The sequence below is a fragment of the Nyctereutes procyonoides genome, unplaced genomic scaffold (genome assembly GCF_905146905.1).
Source record: "Nyctereutes procyonoides isolate TBG_1078 unplaced genomic scaffold, NYPRO_anot_genome, whole genome shotgun sequence".
In the NCBI taxonomy this organism is placed as follows: Eukaryota; Metazoa; Chordata; class Mammalia; order Carnivora; family Canidae; genus Nyctereutes; species Nyctereutes procyonoides.
Genome location: NW_026575033.1, coordinates 7,781,222 through 7,799,177, shown reverse-complemented (window position 1 = coordinate 7,799,177; position 17,956 = coordinate 7,781,222). Strand labels below are relative to the sequence as shown.

Genomic DNA, 17,956 nt, shown 5'->3' with positions numbered 1-17,956 from the left:
TGAGGTGGCCTGTTGGATGGGAGTCTGGGAGACAGAACAGGAAGGAGATTTTTTTTTAAGTGGTGGGGGGTGGGGGAGAGGAGCAGAGGGAGAGGGAGAATCTTAAGCAGGCTCCTTGCCCAGCATGGAGCCCAATTTGGGGCTCAATCCCATGACCCTGAGATCATGGCCTGAGCCGAAATCTAGAGTAGGATGCTTAACCGACTGAGCCAACCAGGTGCCCCAGGAAGGAGAATTTTTAAGGAACTCCAGGTAAGGTGTACTTATTGACATGAGGAATTTTTGTTTTTTTAGTAAGGGTAGAGAGTGTAGACTTCTATTTGGACCAATAAATAAAACTGTTATTCATGTTTGCAAATTGTTAGCACCAGCATACAATGACCCCCTTTCCTTGAAAATTACATGGTATCAATTTCATGCCTGTGGCAAAGTGCCCCAATCAAAGACATCCTGCAGTTGCTCAAATCTTTCCTCCTCCACATTCTTTCCTTTCTCCCACAACAGATTCCCTCTATATCAAGCCCCCTTACTTCAATGCAAGACACCAATAGGAGTTCAGACTAAGGGCAAACATGGAGCCGTTCTGGGCTCTGGTGCAAGTATGATTTCTATAAAGAGATATTTAAGAAACAAGGAGCAATGTTGCCATTTTGCCTTTAATGGAAAAGTGGCTAGCAGTTACAGTAAAAAAAAAATTATTTTATTAAAAAAAAATCTCTATCCAACATCTAGGCAATCACTGAATTTTCAGAAATACACATACACTTGAAAACCAATAGTTTGTATAAAAATAAATTTTGAATGTGCAATTAAAAAGGGAGATCCCCAGTCTTTTCAGCTGCACAAATGCACAATGAAAAGGAGCCGAGTCTATGTGAGAAGGGTTTACCCCACTGCAGAGGGGGCCTTGACTTTGGAAGATAGAGCCTGCTTGAAGCGCCTCTTGAGGTCTTGCATGTTGGGAGAGCGTGGCCGGGGAATGATGGAGGCTCTCCTCCTCTCCCCGCTGATGCTGTGTAGCTTGCTCACTTCTTTACAGAGATGTTGAAACACATCACAGACGTCCTCATAGTTTTCGCTGGTGGAAATTTCAAGGAACAGGCTGCCCAGCTCGTTGGCTAGTTGAATGCCATCGTGCGTTTGCACCTGCCGGGCATGCAGAAGGTCCCCCTTATTGCCCACGATGATCACAGGGGCCCTGGAGTCGGGGTGGACCTTGCGGATATGCTGGTAAAGGGGGCGGATGGACTGGTAGCTGTCATAGTCTGTGATGGAGTAGACCAGCAGAAAGCCCTCGGCCCATTGCACGCATTTGGACAGGGAATCAACTACCTGGGTGAGGTTGTCTTGGACCTGAGAAAGATCAAAACAAGTCTGGATCAAGGAAGCCCTCAGTGGGAGAGGACTCAAAATAACATCAAAGTAACCCTCGGAGAAAACGTTCAAAAAAGAAATCATAAAGACAGTGCTCAGATTCTACTTAGCTTCTGCAGAAGGAGGCTTTAGATGCAGGACAAGCAAGGTCCCTGCATGGGTTATTTTATTGGCTGTCACCAATGCATTATCTTTAAACCCTCTGCTTGGCAGGTATTCTTTGGTGAGCCCCAGCTGACTGAAGAAAGACTTCAGTGAGAACTTTCAAGGAGGAATGGCGCAATCTTTAGGGAGCTGAGGATAAACAAAACTTTGAAAATAAGCCAAGATAAATATCTTTTCCCAAGCCCATAAAAATATTTTTAGCATGTCCTTTTGGAGAATGTTACAGAAACAAATTCCTTCTTTCTGCTCTTCCACAAGACCTTTCCTCCCTGGGAGGGAGAGCAATTAATAACTTGTTAATCAAGTTAAATTCCTGACCGCTTGCCGAGGGGTTATCTGGTTGCAATTAACTGACTTGGGGGATGGGTTAGAAACAAAAGCACTCCTGCAGCCCCTGCTAGGGGAGAAGACCCTCCCTAGAATCCCACCGCAACAGTTTTTTTTTTTAAGATTTTATTTATTTATTCATGAGAGAGAGAGAGAGAGAGAGAGAGGCAGAGACACAGGGGGAGAGAGAAGCAGGCTCCATGCACGGAGCCCGACGTGGGACTCGATCCCAGGTCTCCAATCAGGCCCTGGGCGGCGGCGCTAAACGGCTGAGCCACCCGGGCTGCCACAACCACAACCACAAACCACAACCACAACCGTTTTGTTAATGGTTCCATGGCCCAGCTCTGAAAGAGGCGGTGAGACCCTCCCTACAAGTAGCGGTGCCTCTGCCGGGTTAACCATCTCTCTCCCCTTTCCAGGCGGCAGGCAGGAAGAAGCTGCCTCTCTAACCGTTCACTCGCCCCGTCCCCACCAGGAGGGTTTCTAACAGCCCACCGAGGGACAATCCACGCCTTCATCAAGCGCAAAACAGGAGTGTGGGGCCACATCTTGCATCTCGCTCCTGCTGCGGAGCCCCCAGGGTGTGTGTAGGGTGCTGAGCAGTTGTTGGCTTCCTGCTGTCCTTACCTGGATGCCACCCGGCGTGTCCTGGATCTGCAAGGACAGCTGGTCTCCCTCCACGTAGACAAGCCGTGAGTACAACTTGCCTGAAGAACCAAGGAGAGTTTGCTTTTCAATTCCCACACTTATATTAGAAAAAAGAAAGTCGGAGCGTGCAGCCACAAGAGCAGAGAGCACGAAATTATTCTAACCTGTATTGGGTTCATAATCGCCAATGAATCTCTTGGTCAGGAAGCGCACGATCATTGCTGAAAAGGAGAAAAAACCAGGAAAATCAGTTAAAGGACCGGGACTGAACCGTCAAAGCGGGCTCTGGGCCTCGGAACAGCGGGTCTGACCCACGTCCGGAGGCTCGGCGAAGCCAAAGGTGCGGGCGCCACGCTCTCCTGCGGCTGCAGGTGTCCACCTGCCGCGGGGGCCGAGCCAGGCGGGAGCAGGAGTAGGCGGCCCGGGGGAGCAGCGGGGAAAGCGGCTGGCGGGGGACAGAGAGCCGGGGCCGGCGCAGACGCGCGCAGGCTCGCCCGGGCGCTGCTCCTGCCCCCTCCGCCCACGAGGCCCCGTCGTCCCCGCGCGGTCCCCGGCGCTCACCGCTCTTGCCCACGCGGCCGGCGCCCAGCACCGCCAGCTTGATGTCCTTGGGCAGGAGGTAGTCGGAGGAAGACTCGGGGATGGGCGCGAGCAGACAGTGCCCAGACATGGTGGGCGGCCGCATGGAGAGCGCAAGCCTGCAGGGCCCCGCGCCGGCCGCCCCGGACCGGCTCGCGAGCAGCGGGCGCCGACGCTCGGGTGCGCGGGGACCGCGGCGGCGAGCGAGCTGCCCGGGCGAGCGCCTTTAAAGGGCTGGGCGCGCGCGGTGGGGGCGCGGCCACCGCCTCGGGCTCCGCCCCTCCCCGCCCCTCCCCGCCCCTCCCCACCCTTCCCCGCGGGGACCCACCCGGCCGCGGAGGCGTGCGCTCCCCTTCGCCGCTCGACTCGCTCCCCGCCGGCCCCCGAAGGGCCGCCGCCGTCCCCGAGCGCGTGCCATGCCTCTCCTCAAGCTGGGCCTGCGCAGCCCTGGGGCCCCCGCCACCCCGCAGGGGCCGCCCGGGTTACTAGCCAGGTGGGTGAACCTGAGATCAGTTAGGAGCTGGAGGAAAGAGAGGAGAAAGTGCAATCAGTAGGATGTTTCTGCAACAACGGGAGGGATAAACTCCTGTTGAGAATCTTGTCCACCCCACCCCCCTTTTTAAAGAGTTTATGTATTTATTCATGAGAGACACAGAGAGGGAGGGGCAGAGACATAGGCAGAGGGAGAAGCAGGCTCCCTGCAGGGAAGCCCGATGCGGGGATTGATCCCAGGCCCCGGGGATCACACCCTGAGCCAAAGGCAGACGCTCAACCGCTGAGCCACCCAGGCATCCCTGCACTTTTTATTTTCAAAAGGTTCTGAGAGATGACATTCATAAGGAAAAAGCAGGAGGGTAAAGCCCTGATTAGCAGCAGTATAAGGGATCTGCAGTCATGGTGATCTGGCTCCTTGGTGGCAGTGACGGTGTGCAGCTCCGCCTCCAAGCCGGGACCCTGCCGCTGGCCTTGGTTGAGTCCGCTCATTAGTGAATGCTCCATACACATTCCATCCCCTAGGAGCTCTGACCAATTCTCCATCGCTAATACTGTCCTCTGCACTTGAGTCATGCCTTTGCTTTTATCAAAGTACTTCTAATTGTAAAATGAAGTTCCGGTTGAGGATGGGGGAGTTGGAGAAGGGGACACAAAAGAGAAAAATGGCTTGGTTTTGGGTTTGGGGAGCCCAGCATAGTAAGGCAGAAGCCTTGAGATGGGATCCTTGCAGGTTAGAACTTCATGCTTCTGGCCTCCTGTGTCCCAGCCTTGAACGTCCAATTGCCTGTTCCAGGGCCCCACTCTTACCCCTTCAGAGGAAGCTTGCATTTCTATCTTGGTTGTATTAGCTAGCTTTTGCTGCAGGACAAACTGGATGAAACTTAATGGCTTAAAACAACAATCCCCATAGTAGCTCACAAGTCTACAGGTCAGTGGAGCGGTTATCCTAATCCAGGCCAGACTTCCCTGACCTAGCCTGGGCCCTTTCATGTATCTGCAAAGAGCTGGCAGAGGGTGGGTGGTGGCTGGCAGGCAGTCACCTGTGATAGGGTGGGGGGCAGTGATGGAGTCACATGTGGAGGGGTGGCATCCCCCACCCCAGCAGGCTGGCTAGGGCTTGCTCTCCCATTGGCTGAGCTGGTTTCAGAGAGAGTGAGTGGAAGAGGCCTCTTGAGCCCGACTCCTCGGTGGAACCCATAACACCTGCTGTATTCTATTGGTCAAACAAGTCACAATTCCAGCCCAGAATCAAGGAGAAGGGGAGGTATACACTGCACTCCTTAGTGCAGGGAGCTGAATTCACATTTAAAAGGCCTGAGTGGCTCAGTTGGTTAAATGTCTCACTCTGGGTTTCAGCTCAGGTCCTGATCTCTAGGTGGGGAGATGGAGTTCCGCTTCCACTCTGGCTTAGTGGGTTGTCTGCTTCCACTCCCTCTGTCCTTGCCTGCCACCCTTCTCTGCTCATGCACTTTCTCTCTGAAAAAATAAAAAGATTTAAAAAAAAAAAAGGGCTAAGTGGAATGCAGAAAGGGATAGAGAATGGAATCCAATTTTTGCAACCAACCACACTAATTCATGTTCCATCTACTCAGAAGTCCAAACCAGCAACCTGCGAGTCATCCTTGACTCCACTCTCATGTCCAAGTTCCACTATTTCTAGTGCCTATACTCCTTGGTGTCTCCCCTACTCCATCCCTGCTGCTCTCTTCACTTCTCAGTGGAATTCTTCAGGACACTGTAGTAGACTAGGAATAAACAGTGACTTATTTACCCCTCTCTTGGAAGCTTTCTTTGATCAGTGCTGCCACTCGAACCCCTCTCTCCTGGTTCCTCATTCTTAGGATGTGGCAACACTGATCTCAACTGTCACTTTCTGTAGAATTTGTTTCATGACTGTCCCCAGGAGGGCAGAGACTCTAGCTTGTGTCTTTAGCACCAGCACATAGTGGTACCTGGAACTTACTAGGTCCTTTGTTCACAGACCAACTTCCTGAATGAATAAATGAATGTCTTCACTGTTTGAACCGGAAAAGACAGAAGTCGTATGTGTAGCCATTATCTTAATACCTTTGTTTTGAGAGAAACCTACTCTCAAGAGAAAGCATTCCAGGAAATGTCCTGAGTTGAGCTGCTGTATTTCAATAGCAACTGACTTTTGGCAGCTTAGCAGGCAATCCCCTTCTGTTAAACTTCTGTTTAACTGGAAAGATTTGAAGCAGGGCATCTCTTTCCTTGACAGGAGAGAAGGCACCATAAAGACAGTTACTATTTACAGAACAACCTTGAAACTATTAGGTCCCAGGGATCCTTCAGCTGTTCAGTGATAGGGGTCCAAGTGCTTGTGTCCCAGATTCTCGTGGTTCTCCTTGAACACAAAATGGCCCCCCTGCTTCACCAAACAGCAAGTCCTTACCAAAGCAAGAAGGAAGTGTGGGACTCTATTCTTTTGTTTCTTTTTATTATGAAATAAAATAATTCTCAATACCCAGCAGACTTATTACCTCTCAATCTCTAGAACTGAGAAGCTAAGAAAAAGTTTATCCAAGTATCCAGCAAAGAAGACTGGGATTGGCACTACCTTAGAACAACCCTCATTCCTCTCCAGGAGCTAGTAGATACCTTGCTCCCCCATTAAAAATCAAGAGATAGAAGATGTGATCACTGCTGAGTAGGAATCAATGGAATCTGCCACAAACACCTTCCATTTTCCTGGGATTAAATTGCAAAACTCTCAAGGGAAAAGAGCACTTTCTTGGACTTATCTTTACACCTCATTCCCCATCTTACATTCCTTGTCAGGAATAAGATCATTTTAGTTTAAGGTCACCCAATAAGTAAGATTCCTAAGACTCTGCCCACTGATCATTATGTTCCATTTTGCATTCACATTGCACCTTTGCTCAGAGCTCAAAATGTTATTCAATTCTCCTTGGAAAGCTCTTTGCATTTGCAAATAGACAAGATAATCCATGACATTTTAATACAAACAATATGTTACCGAACTGTTACTGAACATTATAAATAGCCTTGCCTAAATGTTGCTGCTTGTGCTCTGTTTCATTTTGGATTTGTGTCCAGAGTTATGTAAAATTGTACTGCAACCAATACAACACAGGCATACTGAAGTGGTTTTAAAATGATAATGGAAATGCGTAGGCACAGATATGGATACACAAATCTTGTGGGTGTTTAGAATGAGTGTGAAGGGCAGAATTTGGCAATTCGCAAATATCAGTCTTGGGAAGTTATTAACCATTTACCAGCCAAGTAAGCTTGGTTTCTAGCCCTGAGGCAAAACGGCCAAGGGTCCTTCTCTAGTTCAAGAACATCTCTCCCTCCACCATCCATCACCTCCTAATATCAACTCTTTCCTGTGTATGATAAATCCTTGAACACTGAGCTTATTGGATACTCACAGACTATCTTTAGATAATTCCACTAGAATAAAAACTGTGCTTCTCTACCAGATCCCTACTTTATTTCATAAACAGTCAAAATTATTGAAAATCTACTTGCTGCAAGGCTCTATTAAGTGCTGGTACAGACTATGAAGAAAAGCAAATTTTCAATTACCAATCATTTACTGAGGGGATGACAGAGTATAAGACATTCCTGCTTGCTTTCATAGACATCCCCATAGTGAAATTATCCCTCATAAATTTGTGAGTTTACCAAAAAAAAATCCTTTAGATTTCTTCTTTTATCTTAATTAAGCCTGTAAAATGGGTTAAATATGTCCTAAATTGAGCTTCAGACAAGTTTAATGACTTAGCCAAAGTCATAGAGCCACTCAGAAGACACCTCAATCCCTCTGATTTCAAGTCTTGGCATTTTCCATCAATGTAGAAAGCAGAATGAAAACACTCCGGTCTTGTAAAAGGAATGACAAAGCAGGTCAGGGTGCCAACTCCAATAGAGCTGCAATGGGGAGAATTAAATCTGAATGGGGAAGGGGGGTGGCGGTAATCATGGAAAGTTACAGGAAGAAATGGCCCAGTCTCTGAGCATGAGTAATATTTGGTAGGTGGAAACAGAGGGTAGGAGATGCTATGTCAAGTTGAAGGAACAGCATGCGTAAAATCATGAAAGTAGGAAGTGTAATGCAAGTCTGGGGAGCTAGGAGTAGTCACAAACATTAGAAGGATGCAGTGGATGACCCAAAAAGTTGCAGATCAGAATGTGGATGGCAATGAATGCCATGCTCAGGACTTTATCTGGAGGCTATGGAAAGCCACTGAACTTTTCCTGAGGAGGGTAACCCTGACTATATATAACGGGGTCAGTGCTAGGAGCATATGAAAAACAGAGTATCATCCATGCTCTCGGATCTTAGAACTGCTTACTTCCTCATCTTCCATAAGCAATTATTCTGAACCTCCTTCTTGCTCAGGAGCAAAAAGTTCAATCACATCCTCACTTGAGCTAAGCCAAAACCTCATTTCAGAGACAATAGAGTACCTCACTGCGTTTCTTTTCCACATCAAATGATTTTCATAAATTCCAATCTTGCTAGGAAAGTTAAGTGTGTGAATATTTTTCTATGCCTTTTCCATTTGGGGCTTTATGAGCTAGCCTGTCAGTTACTCCTCACCACACACATTTGCAGCTTGAAAAAGAAATCAAAATACAGAAATCCTGGGCTGCTTATTCACTCCTCTGTACACACTTTTTGCCTCAGCAATACTATCTGCAGATGCTGCCTCACAGCTATTCACAACTAAGTAACTTGTCTAACAGATTTTCGGAAATCTTTTGTATGAGCACCACCAATTGTTTTCCTTGTTTTTTTTAAATATTTATTTATTAATGATAGACATAGAGAGAGAGAGGCAGAGACACAGGAGGAGGGAGAAGCAGGCTCCATGCCGGGAGCCCGATGTGGGACTCGATCCCGGGACTCCAGGACCATGCCCTGGGCCAAAGGCAGGCGCTAAACTGCTGAGCCACCCAGGGATCCCTGTTTTCCTTAATGTTAAGTGCAGGTGGGATAGACACTTGTATTCCAAATCCAATTGTTTTCTCTTGTGCTCAAAAAACAAGACAGACCTTTGTTTATATTTTAGCAACTTTTATTGCTACATTTTAGCAAAATTGCTTTTTTCCCCCCACCACAGCACAGGGGAAAACATTGACACTAGTGAGAACACTAAGAGATACGAAACTGTAATTTTTTCTGCCACAACACTGAGTGTGACATATTTTAACTCAACCCTTGGGACTGCGGTCAACTGAACAAAAACAGAAGTCCTTAAAAGATACTCGGTTCAATCGGAAGAGAATCAAGATTCAAGAAGCCATGCACCTTCATTTATGGTTATGGCTCTAACTTATGATCTAGGGAAGGAAGTTTTATAGTTAAAACATTTTTCTTCATTATCATCAAGTGTAGAAAAAGGAATTGTATAGTAAGAAATTCATTTATAATTTCACAATTTCTAACAATTACTTGTTATTTAAAAGGACCTGCATTTCAATGCAGGCACATAATTCATCAGTGTACATACATTACTCAAAGCTAAGGGAATTCGATGCAATTTATTTCTTCAATAATACAACCCCTTCAAACGAATCTGTGTATTTGCAGGATATCAAGATGGAGCTGTCCAAAAGGGAGTTGGAAATACTTTCAGAGAAAGTGAGCTCCAAAATGAGTCTCAAGTGAATTAATATAAGGACAGGTCAGTGATTCTAACTTCAACAACAAGGAACTCAGTCACCCACAAAGACTGTGAAGAGTGCTGGGCTCACCTAGAATTTGATGTAGTGGCACACATTTTTAAGAAGTTCCCCCAAAATGTTGATGCCAGGTGGGGAATCCTACTTGAGAACCATTGGCTTAGATCACTCTGAAAGTAGAGAACAGAGACAGATGTGGGGCATCAAGGAGAGGGACCAGAAAAAAGTGAATGGATGAGATAAATAGAACTTGGTTTAAGTATGACAGCAGAAGCCTCTGGAACAGAAAATAATTTGTTGGCACTGTCAAATATCAAGGAGATAAAAAATCAAAGTCACATTACTAGTTAGTAACCTAGGAGAATAGTTTCATAGGAGTGGTGGGGACAGAAGCCAGATTTGGAGATCAGGAAATTAAGTTATGAAAGGGACAAGGCAGGCACAAGAGCAGCTTAACTTAATTTGCTGTTTTTCACAAGTCTGTAGACTGAAGTCAAGGAAGCACCAAGTCAAAGGGTCAAGGATACAGGAGACTAAGAATAACCAGTGACATAAGAGAGCAGAAGCATGAACCATGTCAACATGAATTCTCTCCCTTCTGCTGTCCTTTTACATCCTATGATGCCCTTACACCTTGTTTTATATAGCTTAGTGTCTTACTGTTCCTAAGTAGTAACCTCCTTCAGTTTTTTTTTTTTTTTTTTAAGATTTTATTTATTCATGAGAGACAGAGACAGGCAGAGAAACAGGCAGAGGGAGAAGCAGGCTCCACGCAGGGAGCCTGATATGGGACTTGATCCCGGATCCCCAGGATCACACCCCGGGCTGAAGGCGGTGCTAGACTGCTAAGCCAACTGGGCTGGCCCCCCTTTCCTAATAGAGTAGGTAATAGTTAAGTATTCCCAACAAAATAAGTTAAGACTCCCCAACAAAATGAAACTTACTGGCACTGGTTAAGTACTTTAAAGAAAAAAAGGATAGAGCAAGAGGAAGCAGTTTAGTGTTGAGACAGTCTTGGAAAAACTTGAGACTGAAAATAGAGGACAATGGGAATCCTATTTAAGCTTAAGCCTACAAAAGCTGAAGTGTATAGTTGGCCTATTTGAGGAATTGCAAAGCTAGCATAAGTGAACAAGACTTTAGAGCTGGAAATAGGTCAGAAAGGTGGGCACTGACCATATGATGCAGGGCTTGAATAGAATGCACTTCAGAATCTGGAGGTCAGAGAAATAAGATCCCCAGCAGATCGCAGAAAAGGAAACCAGGGGAAGCCCAGGTGGCTCAGCGGTTTAGCGCCACCTTCAGCCCGGGGCGAGATCCTGGAGACCTGGGATCGAGTCCCAGGTCAAGCTCCCTGCATGAAGCCTGCTTCTCCTTCTCCTTCTGCCTGCTCTCATGAATAAAAAAAAAAAAAGAAACGAAACCAGAAGCTGAAGCCAACTTTAAAAACTGCCAGTATTTCCTTCCACAGAATTACCAAAGACTGAATTATAATAACCAGAGCTGATAAGAGTGCAGACAAGCACTTTCTTTCACTAATTCAGAGTACCAACTGCTATAACCCTTTAGGAAAGCAACTTAAGGGATGCCTGAGTGGCTCAGAGGTTGAGCGTCTGCCTTTTGCTCAGGGCATGATCCTGGGATCCAGGATCGAATCCCACCATCAGGCTCCCTGCATGAAGCCTGCTTCTGCCAATGTCTCTTCTCTCTGTGTGTCTCTTGTGAATAAATAAAATCTTAAAATATATATATATAAAAAAACAGGAAAGCAACTTAAAACTAATTGAGACTCAGGAAAATGTCTTTAACTCTATTGTGAGAATAACTATTTTTAAAGACTAACCCAATACCAAAGGTTTTTAAAAGCTTTTATTTTAGAAAGGGTGTGTGGCTCAAGTTAGGTCCAGGGATCTAGTCCTGCATCAGGTTCTCTGCAGGGAGCCTGCTTCTCCCTCCACCTTATCTGTCTCTCATAAAGCTGGACTGAGCCACCCAGGAAACCCCATTACCAAAAATGTTTTATGTAGATCAGTTCCATTATTGCCATTAACAGCGCATTAGAAAACTGCCACACTGTACAGCAGATGGAAGAGTTCATTTTCTGATGATCTGCCCTAATAACTTCCCTAAGCCAGTTCTATTTACAGACTTTCTTTTGCTCAATATTTTCACCTTCACCAGCCCTCCTGAACTGAGGATTTTATCCTCTGCCATATCTTCTGTCACAATTGTGTCATCTGGTGGTCAGGGGAACAGAGTTATAGATGCTAAGTGCACAAAGGACATCTGGGAATCATTTGGTTCAATCCCTATACACACATAGGTAACACCCTCATTTTACATGGGCCAACAGAAAGTGAGGTTATCACAAACTGCTGGAAAATAAAGTTTGAGGTTTCCTGATCTTTCCACATCATGTAGGAGACTTAATAATCCCAATTACAAAATGGTTAGGAGCCCTCCAAATCCAAAACATTCTAGTTTGATAAAATCCACAGGAAAACAAGGTCAAACACAGAAACAGAAAACATCTGCTCATTAAAAAACAAAAAACCTCAATTCAAAGAACATTTATGGGGATCCCTGGGTGGCACAGCGGTTTAGCGCCTGCCTTTGGCCCAGGGCGCGATCCTGGAGACCCGGGATCGAATCCCACGTCAGGCTCCCGGTGCATGGAGCCTGCTTCTCTCTGCCTGTGTCTCTGCCTCTCTCTCTCTCTCAGTGTGCCTATCATAAATGAATAAAAATTAAAAAAAAAAAAAAAAGAATAAAAAAAAAAAGCACACACCTTTAAAAAAAAAAAAAAAAGAACATTTATGCAATGCCTATTATGTGCCAGTACCTAGGAGGGCAAAATTTACTGTCTCTAACATCAGATTTAATGGAGAACATGCTAAAAATTATAAACATCATAAAAAAAGCGCACACACCTGTAGTGGGAACAGGTGTAAGGACTTTATTCTACTATCCCAAATCAGAAATAATTTTTCTCCTGATTCCAAGCACTTTTGTTCCTCTCCTTAAGATACTCTTATCAGGGAAGTTTCACCTATGACACTCAAGATGAAATGAGAAAATTCAGCAACTTAAAGTGTAAGTATTTCAGGCAAAGGAAAGTGCAAAGGAATTGGGGTAAGAAAGAACACCTCCAAGAAAACCAAGTTTTCCGAAGAGCTAAAGCACCATACAGGAAAATTGTGACAGGAAATGACAGGGAAAACAATTTGGTAGGAACCAGACCAGTGCTTTAAACAATCTATTTATAAGTAGTTGACTTCAAAGGCAAGTTCTTTATCATCAAAACACAGCTATGTATGACAGGATATAATTACAAGTACTCGTAGCTATCCCTGAACTGAAACGTAATGAATGTGATAGGTAACCTTTCATGTATTTAATTTTTTTTTCCTTAGGGATTTAAAGGGACTATTTCCCAACTACTATAAATATTTTCAAAGTAATACCTGGCAGTTTTCTAACCAATTAAGTATACTCTGTTGTACAATAAACCACCTCACACCTTTCAGCAAGAAAGAAAAAATATCACCCAATGAATTAGAACAAGAGTTTGCTTTAAATATTTTTTTAAGTCAAAGGACACCAACCACACTCCTACTCAATTAAGAGAAACACTTTTACAATCCTGAGGTCTTTTATTTTCTTTACAGTTATCATGCCATGAATTCATAGGGAATGGGTTCCAGCAGTTCAGGCTCCTTTCCATTGGTTCTCACAAAGTGTGCTTCTCTGGGTGGGGCAGGCTATTAAAAAAAAATGCAAGGAACAATTATATCAAGCACAGTAATCAATTTCAAAGTGCTCTCAGAAACAAAGAAGTAACATACTCAATTCATTAACTTTTTTTTTTCATTAACTTTCATATAAAAGAAAACTATCACTGGAGCAAGTTTTAAAATTCCCAAGGTCAATACCAAGAAACCATCTGTGTCAAGCACTCACCTGGCGCTTCAGTTGGACCCAAGTACCTTTCTCTTTGGCTTCCTTCTTTTTCTGATCATTTTCCTTCACACGCTTCAGGAAGCTATCTCGGCTCTTTGAGTGTTTAATATGCTCAATGCGGACATTAATTCTCTTGGCAAGAATCTTGCCCCTGGGGAGAATAAACATTCCTGTAACTGCTTTGGCAAAAATATAACAGTCCAATTTTATTTGGTAGTTTCATTTATTAAATAAACCACGAACCTTTTACCAAGAGATAGGATTACTCAGCAAGGTGATGGATAATTTATAACCATTAATCGTACTGGAAAAGGCCTTGAAGCAAACATCTCCACTTTTTAAAAACGATTTATTTACTGGAGTGCCTGGGTGACTCAGTTGGTTGAGTGTCTGACTCTTGGTTTTGGCTCAGGTCATGATCCCAGGGTCATGAGATTGAGCCCCAGGTTGGGCTTTGCACTGAGTGAGGTGTCTGCTGGAGATTTTCTCTCTCCTCTCCCTCTGCCCCTCCCCGCTGCTCACGTTCTCTCTAAAAATAAATAAACAAAAGATTTATTTATTTACTGGGGGTAGGGACCAAAGGAAGAGTCTCCACGCTAAGCATGGAGCCTGACTCGGGGCTGGATCCCACAACCTGAGTCAAAACCAACTGTCAGACACTTAACCCATTGTGTCACATATATGCCCTCAAAATCTCCAACTTTTAAGCTTTCCTTAGATGAGGTGACAGACCTTGATATATTATTTAACCAAAACCAAATCTAAATTTACTAATTATACTTTTATATTCCGAAAACTAGAACTGCTTATCACCAAACCCTAATCAAACTTTCCCTTAAGTCTAGTTCAATTTGTTTCCTCTGACAGGATACAAGGCAAACACCCAGTTTGCTTGAGTTTTAAAAGGATATTTCATTTGCCCCACTTGAATGACCAATAAAGACATAAGTCCAATTGGCAAAGTGAAAAGGGGGTAGGTATGAGGGGATACTGATCAGCGAGAAAGAATCCTGATATTACTTACTTAACTTGTTTGTTTACAACAATGCCAACAGCATGCTGAGTAACATTGTAGACCCTTCCAGTTTTGCCATGGTAACATTTGTGGGGCATTCCTTTTTGAACAGTGCCCATTCCCTGTTAAGAAAGGAGATGAAAGTTATGCCAGCAATTTCCCCTTCCCTTTACATCTGGACTCTTATTAAAGTAACTAAGATATTCTAAAATTTTCTTTTAAAGGCAACTCAAGAGCTTTCAGAGCCGGTGAAATGTGTTTTTCACATTGCTTTAAGCAATCAAAAAGACAATCATCATTAAGCTCCAGAGTATCAGGACACATTTGAACACTGGTCACAAAAGAACATAACTTGTTTAAAAAACAAACAAACAAAAACCCTCCATCTCCATTAACAATTGAATTTTGCACTAAGCTATTACCCCTTTCCACGTCAACAAACTCTTGGTTTTTCCACAACCTGTTAAGTAACGACAAAAGTTCTTAGATTCAAGAACAGCACTTTAAATAACCCTGGTTTCTGAAAGTTAAATTAGCCATTCTACATTTATGAGCTCTTATTCGGACTGAAGATTTTCCCTATTTAGGAGAAAAAGCCAACAGATTCAACATACATCAGTATTTGAATTCCAATACCAGACTAAACTTTTCTACCTTCTTAATACTATTCTGTAGGCTATTTACCCAACTTTAGAATTTACCTTGATGTCCACAATATCACCTTTCTTATAGATTCGCATGTATGTGGCCAAAGGAACAACTCCTGCACCCAAAAAAAAATCAGTATAGTTAATATCAAGATTAAAAAGTGTAGAGTATAAAAGAAACACGTAAGCTTACTAGCTTTCAACATACTTATCTTTGACAGTTGTATTTTTAAATCTTGCTGGTAAGAAATTACTATATGAAATTCATGCTTTTCATTTATTACAAAAATAAGTTAGGAAGGTGCCATTAATTAATGTCATTTAGTAAGAACGCATCGTATGACTGTATGCTATGTTTGCTAAGAGGGTAAATCTACTTACCATGTTTTCTAAAAGGCCTAGAGAACATGTAGCGGGTACCTCTCCTCTTTCCCTTTGTGTTGGTCATTTTGGCGAATTACTGAAAACAGAAAGCATAAAAGTGAAATGCAAATGCAAAATTGACATTTGTCTTTTCAAACAAAAAAAACAAACAATCCTATAAACGTCTAATGCTTGCACTATAGGAGCAACAGAATTAAGAAATGTAGCAAGCTGACTCACCAATCAGTATTTCTTATAAATGGTAAAACCCCATCATTTTGGCACATAAGATTTTTGGCAAAACTGCCTAATTTATATTAACAGTAAAGCTACTAGGTAGCAGAACTGGAATTTAGAACCCACACCAGTACTTTCCCTATTAGAATATAAAAAACACAACCAAACTTCTGAAACCACGCTATTTGTGGTAGAACCCAGCCCAGAATGCTAAAGGCACTGGAATCGCTAACTAGTTGGTAATTTATTGTTGGAGTTAAGACAACTCAGCCCTGCATTTTTACATGGTGGATTAAACCCCTTCTCTTAGAGGCATTTTTTTTTATTGCTTTAGGTCATTTGAGGGCAGAACTACCACTACTGAGAATTATTCCTACTACACGGCAAATCTACGGTAAGTCAGGCTTAACCTGAAGGCACTGTCATATAAATCAGTCTCTTACTAACATCATTTCAAAAGACTCCAAAGTACCTCACTCATTTAGCACGGAAGGTAAGGAGACACAATGTTTCCCCTAACCCACCAAGGCCGAATCACTGTTACAACATACGCATCCATTACTCTTTAAAAAAGCAACTAAGCATCTATTAAGAGCCCGATATCCTGCTTTAATTCTCAGATTCTGTACATTTGCATCAACTCATACCAAAGTACCAAGTTCAAAAGCCGGGAGAGAGACTCTGCAGGTCAAAATCGCTTCATGGAGTCACTAGGTGGCAGATTCAGAAATGCGAGGGAATTCCTGACTGCAGAGTTCATTCTCCTTCCACCAGACCCACTTTCCCCAGTAAAGAAAAAAATCTACCCCACCACGAACCAACAACACACGCCTTAAAAAGTAATAATAAACGTAGGAAACAGTGATGCTTTCAGATTCTGCAACAGTACCCAACAGGATCCACTACAAAATGCAACCAACCTGCAGTTTGCTCACCTCTGGTAGGGAACGTTTATAAACCAGATGAAAGAAAGAAAAGGAAAACAAAGCAAAACACAACTAAGGATAAATAGCAATGGACTTTCCCCCGAAGTTCCAAACGGGACACACAGCTATTCACAGGCTGCCCCAACGTTAACAGAACACTCGCGGCAACCTGAAAGCACTTTCCGTGGGTCCAAAGGCGACTCGAGGCCCAAATCTAAAACCGCCGGATGCCGTCTCGCGCCGACGCCGAGCTGGTCTGGAGCTCTCGTCTTGCAAGGCAAGCATTCTGTTTTCGGGCCGCGAGCCCAGGTTTTCTCACACGACCAGGCCTCGCGGAGGGCACAGCCCCCCAGCCGGCCCCCGCTCCCGAAGCCCCCAGCCACGAACATCACAAGTTCAGGCCTCCCAGCAGGGGCCAAAACCCCACACCGAAGAGAGGCCGCTAAGCACTGGGCCACGCGGCCCCACACAACCTGTTCCGAGGCCCAGGACGCCGAAGCTGAAGCCGTGGGGACACGGGGAAAACAAGCCCCTTCCCAGAACGACCCGAGCTGCCTCGGCCCAGCGCCCGGGCTCCGCTCTCGTCGAGTCTCTCCCCGCGCAGGGCGCGGCCTGCTGCCCAGCCCCCGGCCCAGGAGACCCAGTCTGGATGAGCACAGGCCCCCCCCCACCCACGCCTCCACCGGCCCGTGGGCCCCGGACAGGCTACACCGTCTCCCTAGGCCCTCAGTGCCGGGAGCACCGCTTACAGGCTCAGAACCCCAGTCTACCGGGCACGCGGCGCCGGGAGCCACGCGTAGGCCCTACCTGGAAGATGGCGGTTCCGGCCGAAAGGAAGGAGGCGGGGCAGCAGCGCGCTCCTTACAAGGGCCTACGGGCTGCCCGCAGCACTGCCCGAATGAAATGAGAGGCGAACGCCGCTTCTCTGGGGAACGGGGTTCTGCTCAGAGAACAAGGAGAGCCTGTCGGAATATTTTTCTTTCCTGTGGAAAAGAGGCAATAGACCAACACAAGCTGACATTTGGAGCTTTCCAGACAGCCCGCAAAGGGGCCTTCCAGGGCGTCCAACACGACGCCGACGTCCCGCGCGTGCCGACGTTCGCCTTTGCGCTGAGCTTACGCCGGAAGCGCGCGTGCGTCGGCGTCGGCGTCGGCGTCGGCGTCGGCGTCTCCGGGGGCCCGGGAGAGGTTGGTGTGATGGCGCCTTTGCGCCTTTGCGGGGCTAGGAGCTGCTCTGTGTTTGCGGAAATGATTACGTGGACACGAGAGACAGATTGTAAATGAGGCAAACGTATTATCCAGTTTGTATGTCTTTCGATTTTCTTTTTCCTTTATGAGTCAAGATACACCACGCTCTTGCTGGTGTGTGCGTAAATGTTACGTCCATTTTGAAAACGATTTGGCAAAATTTCAAATAGTCTACCCTAGTGTTCTGCTCCTGAGTGTATAGCTTGTAGAAACTTCGGCATGTAAGCCAGCACTGTCAGTAGAAGCAAGAAATCAGCAAGATCCACGGGAGAGAACAGATACTTTAATGGAAT

The 17,956-nt window shown here is 45.2% G+C and overlaps 2 protein-coding genes and 2 non-coding genes across 6 annotated transcripts; all 4 read right to left on the bottom strand.

Moving 5' to 3' along the window:
- Positions 1–644: 644 nt before the first annotated feature.
- Positions 645–11,983, bottom strand: RASL11A (RAS like family 11 member A). 3 transcript variants are annotated; one of them, XM_055317247.1, is made up of 5 exons: positions 9,340–11,983; positions 3,425–3,616; positions 2,682–2,738; positions 2,497–2,576; positions 645–1,353 (listed from the first exon to the last, which is right to left on the bottom strand). In XM_055317247.1, exons 3-5 carry the CDS (start codon positions 2,734–2,736, stop codon positions 886–888), a joined length of 603 nt encoding a protein of 200 aa, XP_055173222.1. In that variant the 5' UTR covers positions 2,737–2,738; positions 3,425–3,616; positions 9,340–11,983; the 3' UTR covers positions 645–885. The 3 variants fall into 3 exon arrangements, with proteins under 3 accessions (XP_055173222.1, XP_055173221.1, XP_055173219.1); XM_055317246.1 differs by lacking the exon at positions 9,340–11,983 and having other exon boundaries at positions 3,425–5,067; XM_055317244.1 differs by lacking the exons at positions 3,425–3,616; positions 9,340–11,983 and adding an exon at positions 3,079–3,334.
- Positions 11,984–12,818: 835 nt separating this feature from the next.
- Positions 12,819–17,386, bottom strand: RPL21 (ribosomal protein L21). Its single transcript, XM_055317248.1, has 6 exons — positions 17,223–17,386; positions 15,271–15,349; positions 14,944–15,005; positions 14,252–14,364; positions 13,228–13,378; positions 12,819–13,028 (listed from the first exon to the last, which is right to left on the bottom strand). Exons 2-6 carry the CDS (start codon positions 15,335–15,337, stop codon positions 12,939–12,941), a joined length of 483 nt encoding a protein of 160 aa, XP_055173223.1. The 5' UTR covers positions 15,338–15,349; positions 17,223–17,386; the 3' UTR covers positions 12,819–12,938.
- On the bottom strand, positions 14,077–14,203 carry LOC129504680 (small nucleolar RNA SNORA27). The gene has a single exon (XR_008663408.1). It is a non-coding gene; the product is annotated as a small nucleolar RNA SNORA27 (small nucleolar RNA).
- Positions 14,477–14,547, bottom strand: LOC129504676 (small nucleolar RNA SNORD102). Its single transcript, XR_008663404.1, has one exon. It is a non-coding gene; the product is annotated as a small nucleolar RNA SNORD102 (small nucleolar RNA).
- Positions 17,387–17,956: the final 570 nt, after the last annotated feature.

Coding starts and splice junctions, on each gene's coding strand:
- RASL11A (XM_055317244.1), bottom strand. CDS start 3,202: ATGCGGCCGCCCACCATGTCTGGGCACTGTCTGCTCGCGCCCATCCCC. Junction 2,577..2,681: donor CGATTATGAACCCAATACAG/GTTAGAATAATT, acceptor TTGGTTCTTCAG/GCAAGTTGTACTCACGGCTT. Junction 1,354..2,496: donor ACACGCCGGGTGGCATCCAG/GTAAGGACAGCA, acceptor GATCTTTCTCAG/GTCCAAGACAACCTCACCCA.
- RPL21 (XM_055317248.1), bottom strand. CDS start 15,337: ATGACCAACACAAAGGGAAAGAGGAGAGGTACCCGCTACATGTTCTCT. Junction 14,365..14,943: donor GTGATATTGTGGACATCAAG/GTAAATTCTAAA, acceptor CTTTCTTAACAG/GGAATGGGCACTGTTCAAAA. Junction 13,029..13,227: donor GGGTCCAACTGAAGCGCCAG/GTGAGTGCTTGA, acceptor TTTTTTTAATAG/CCTGCCCCACCCAGAGAAGC.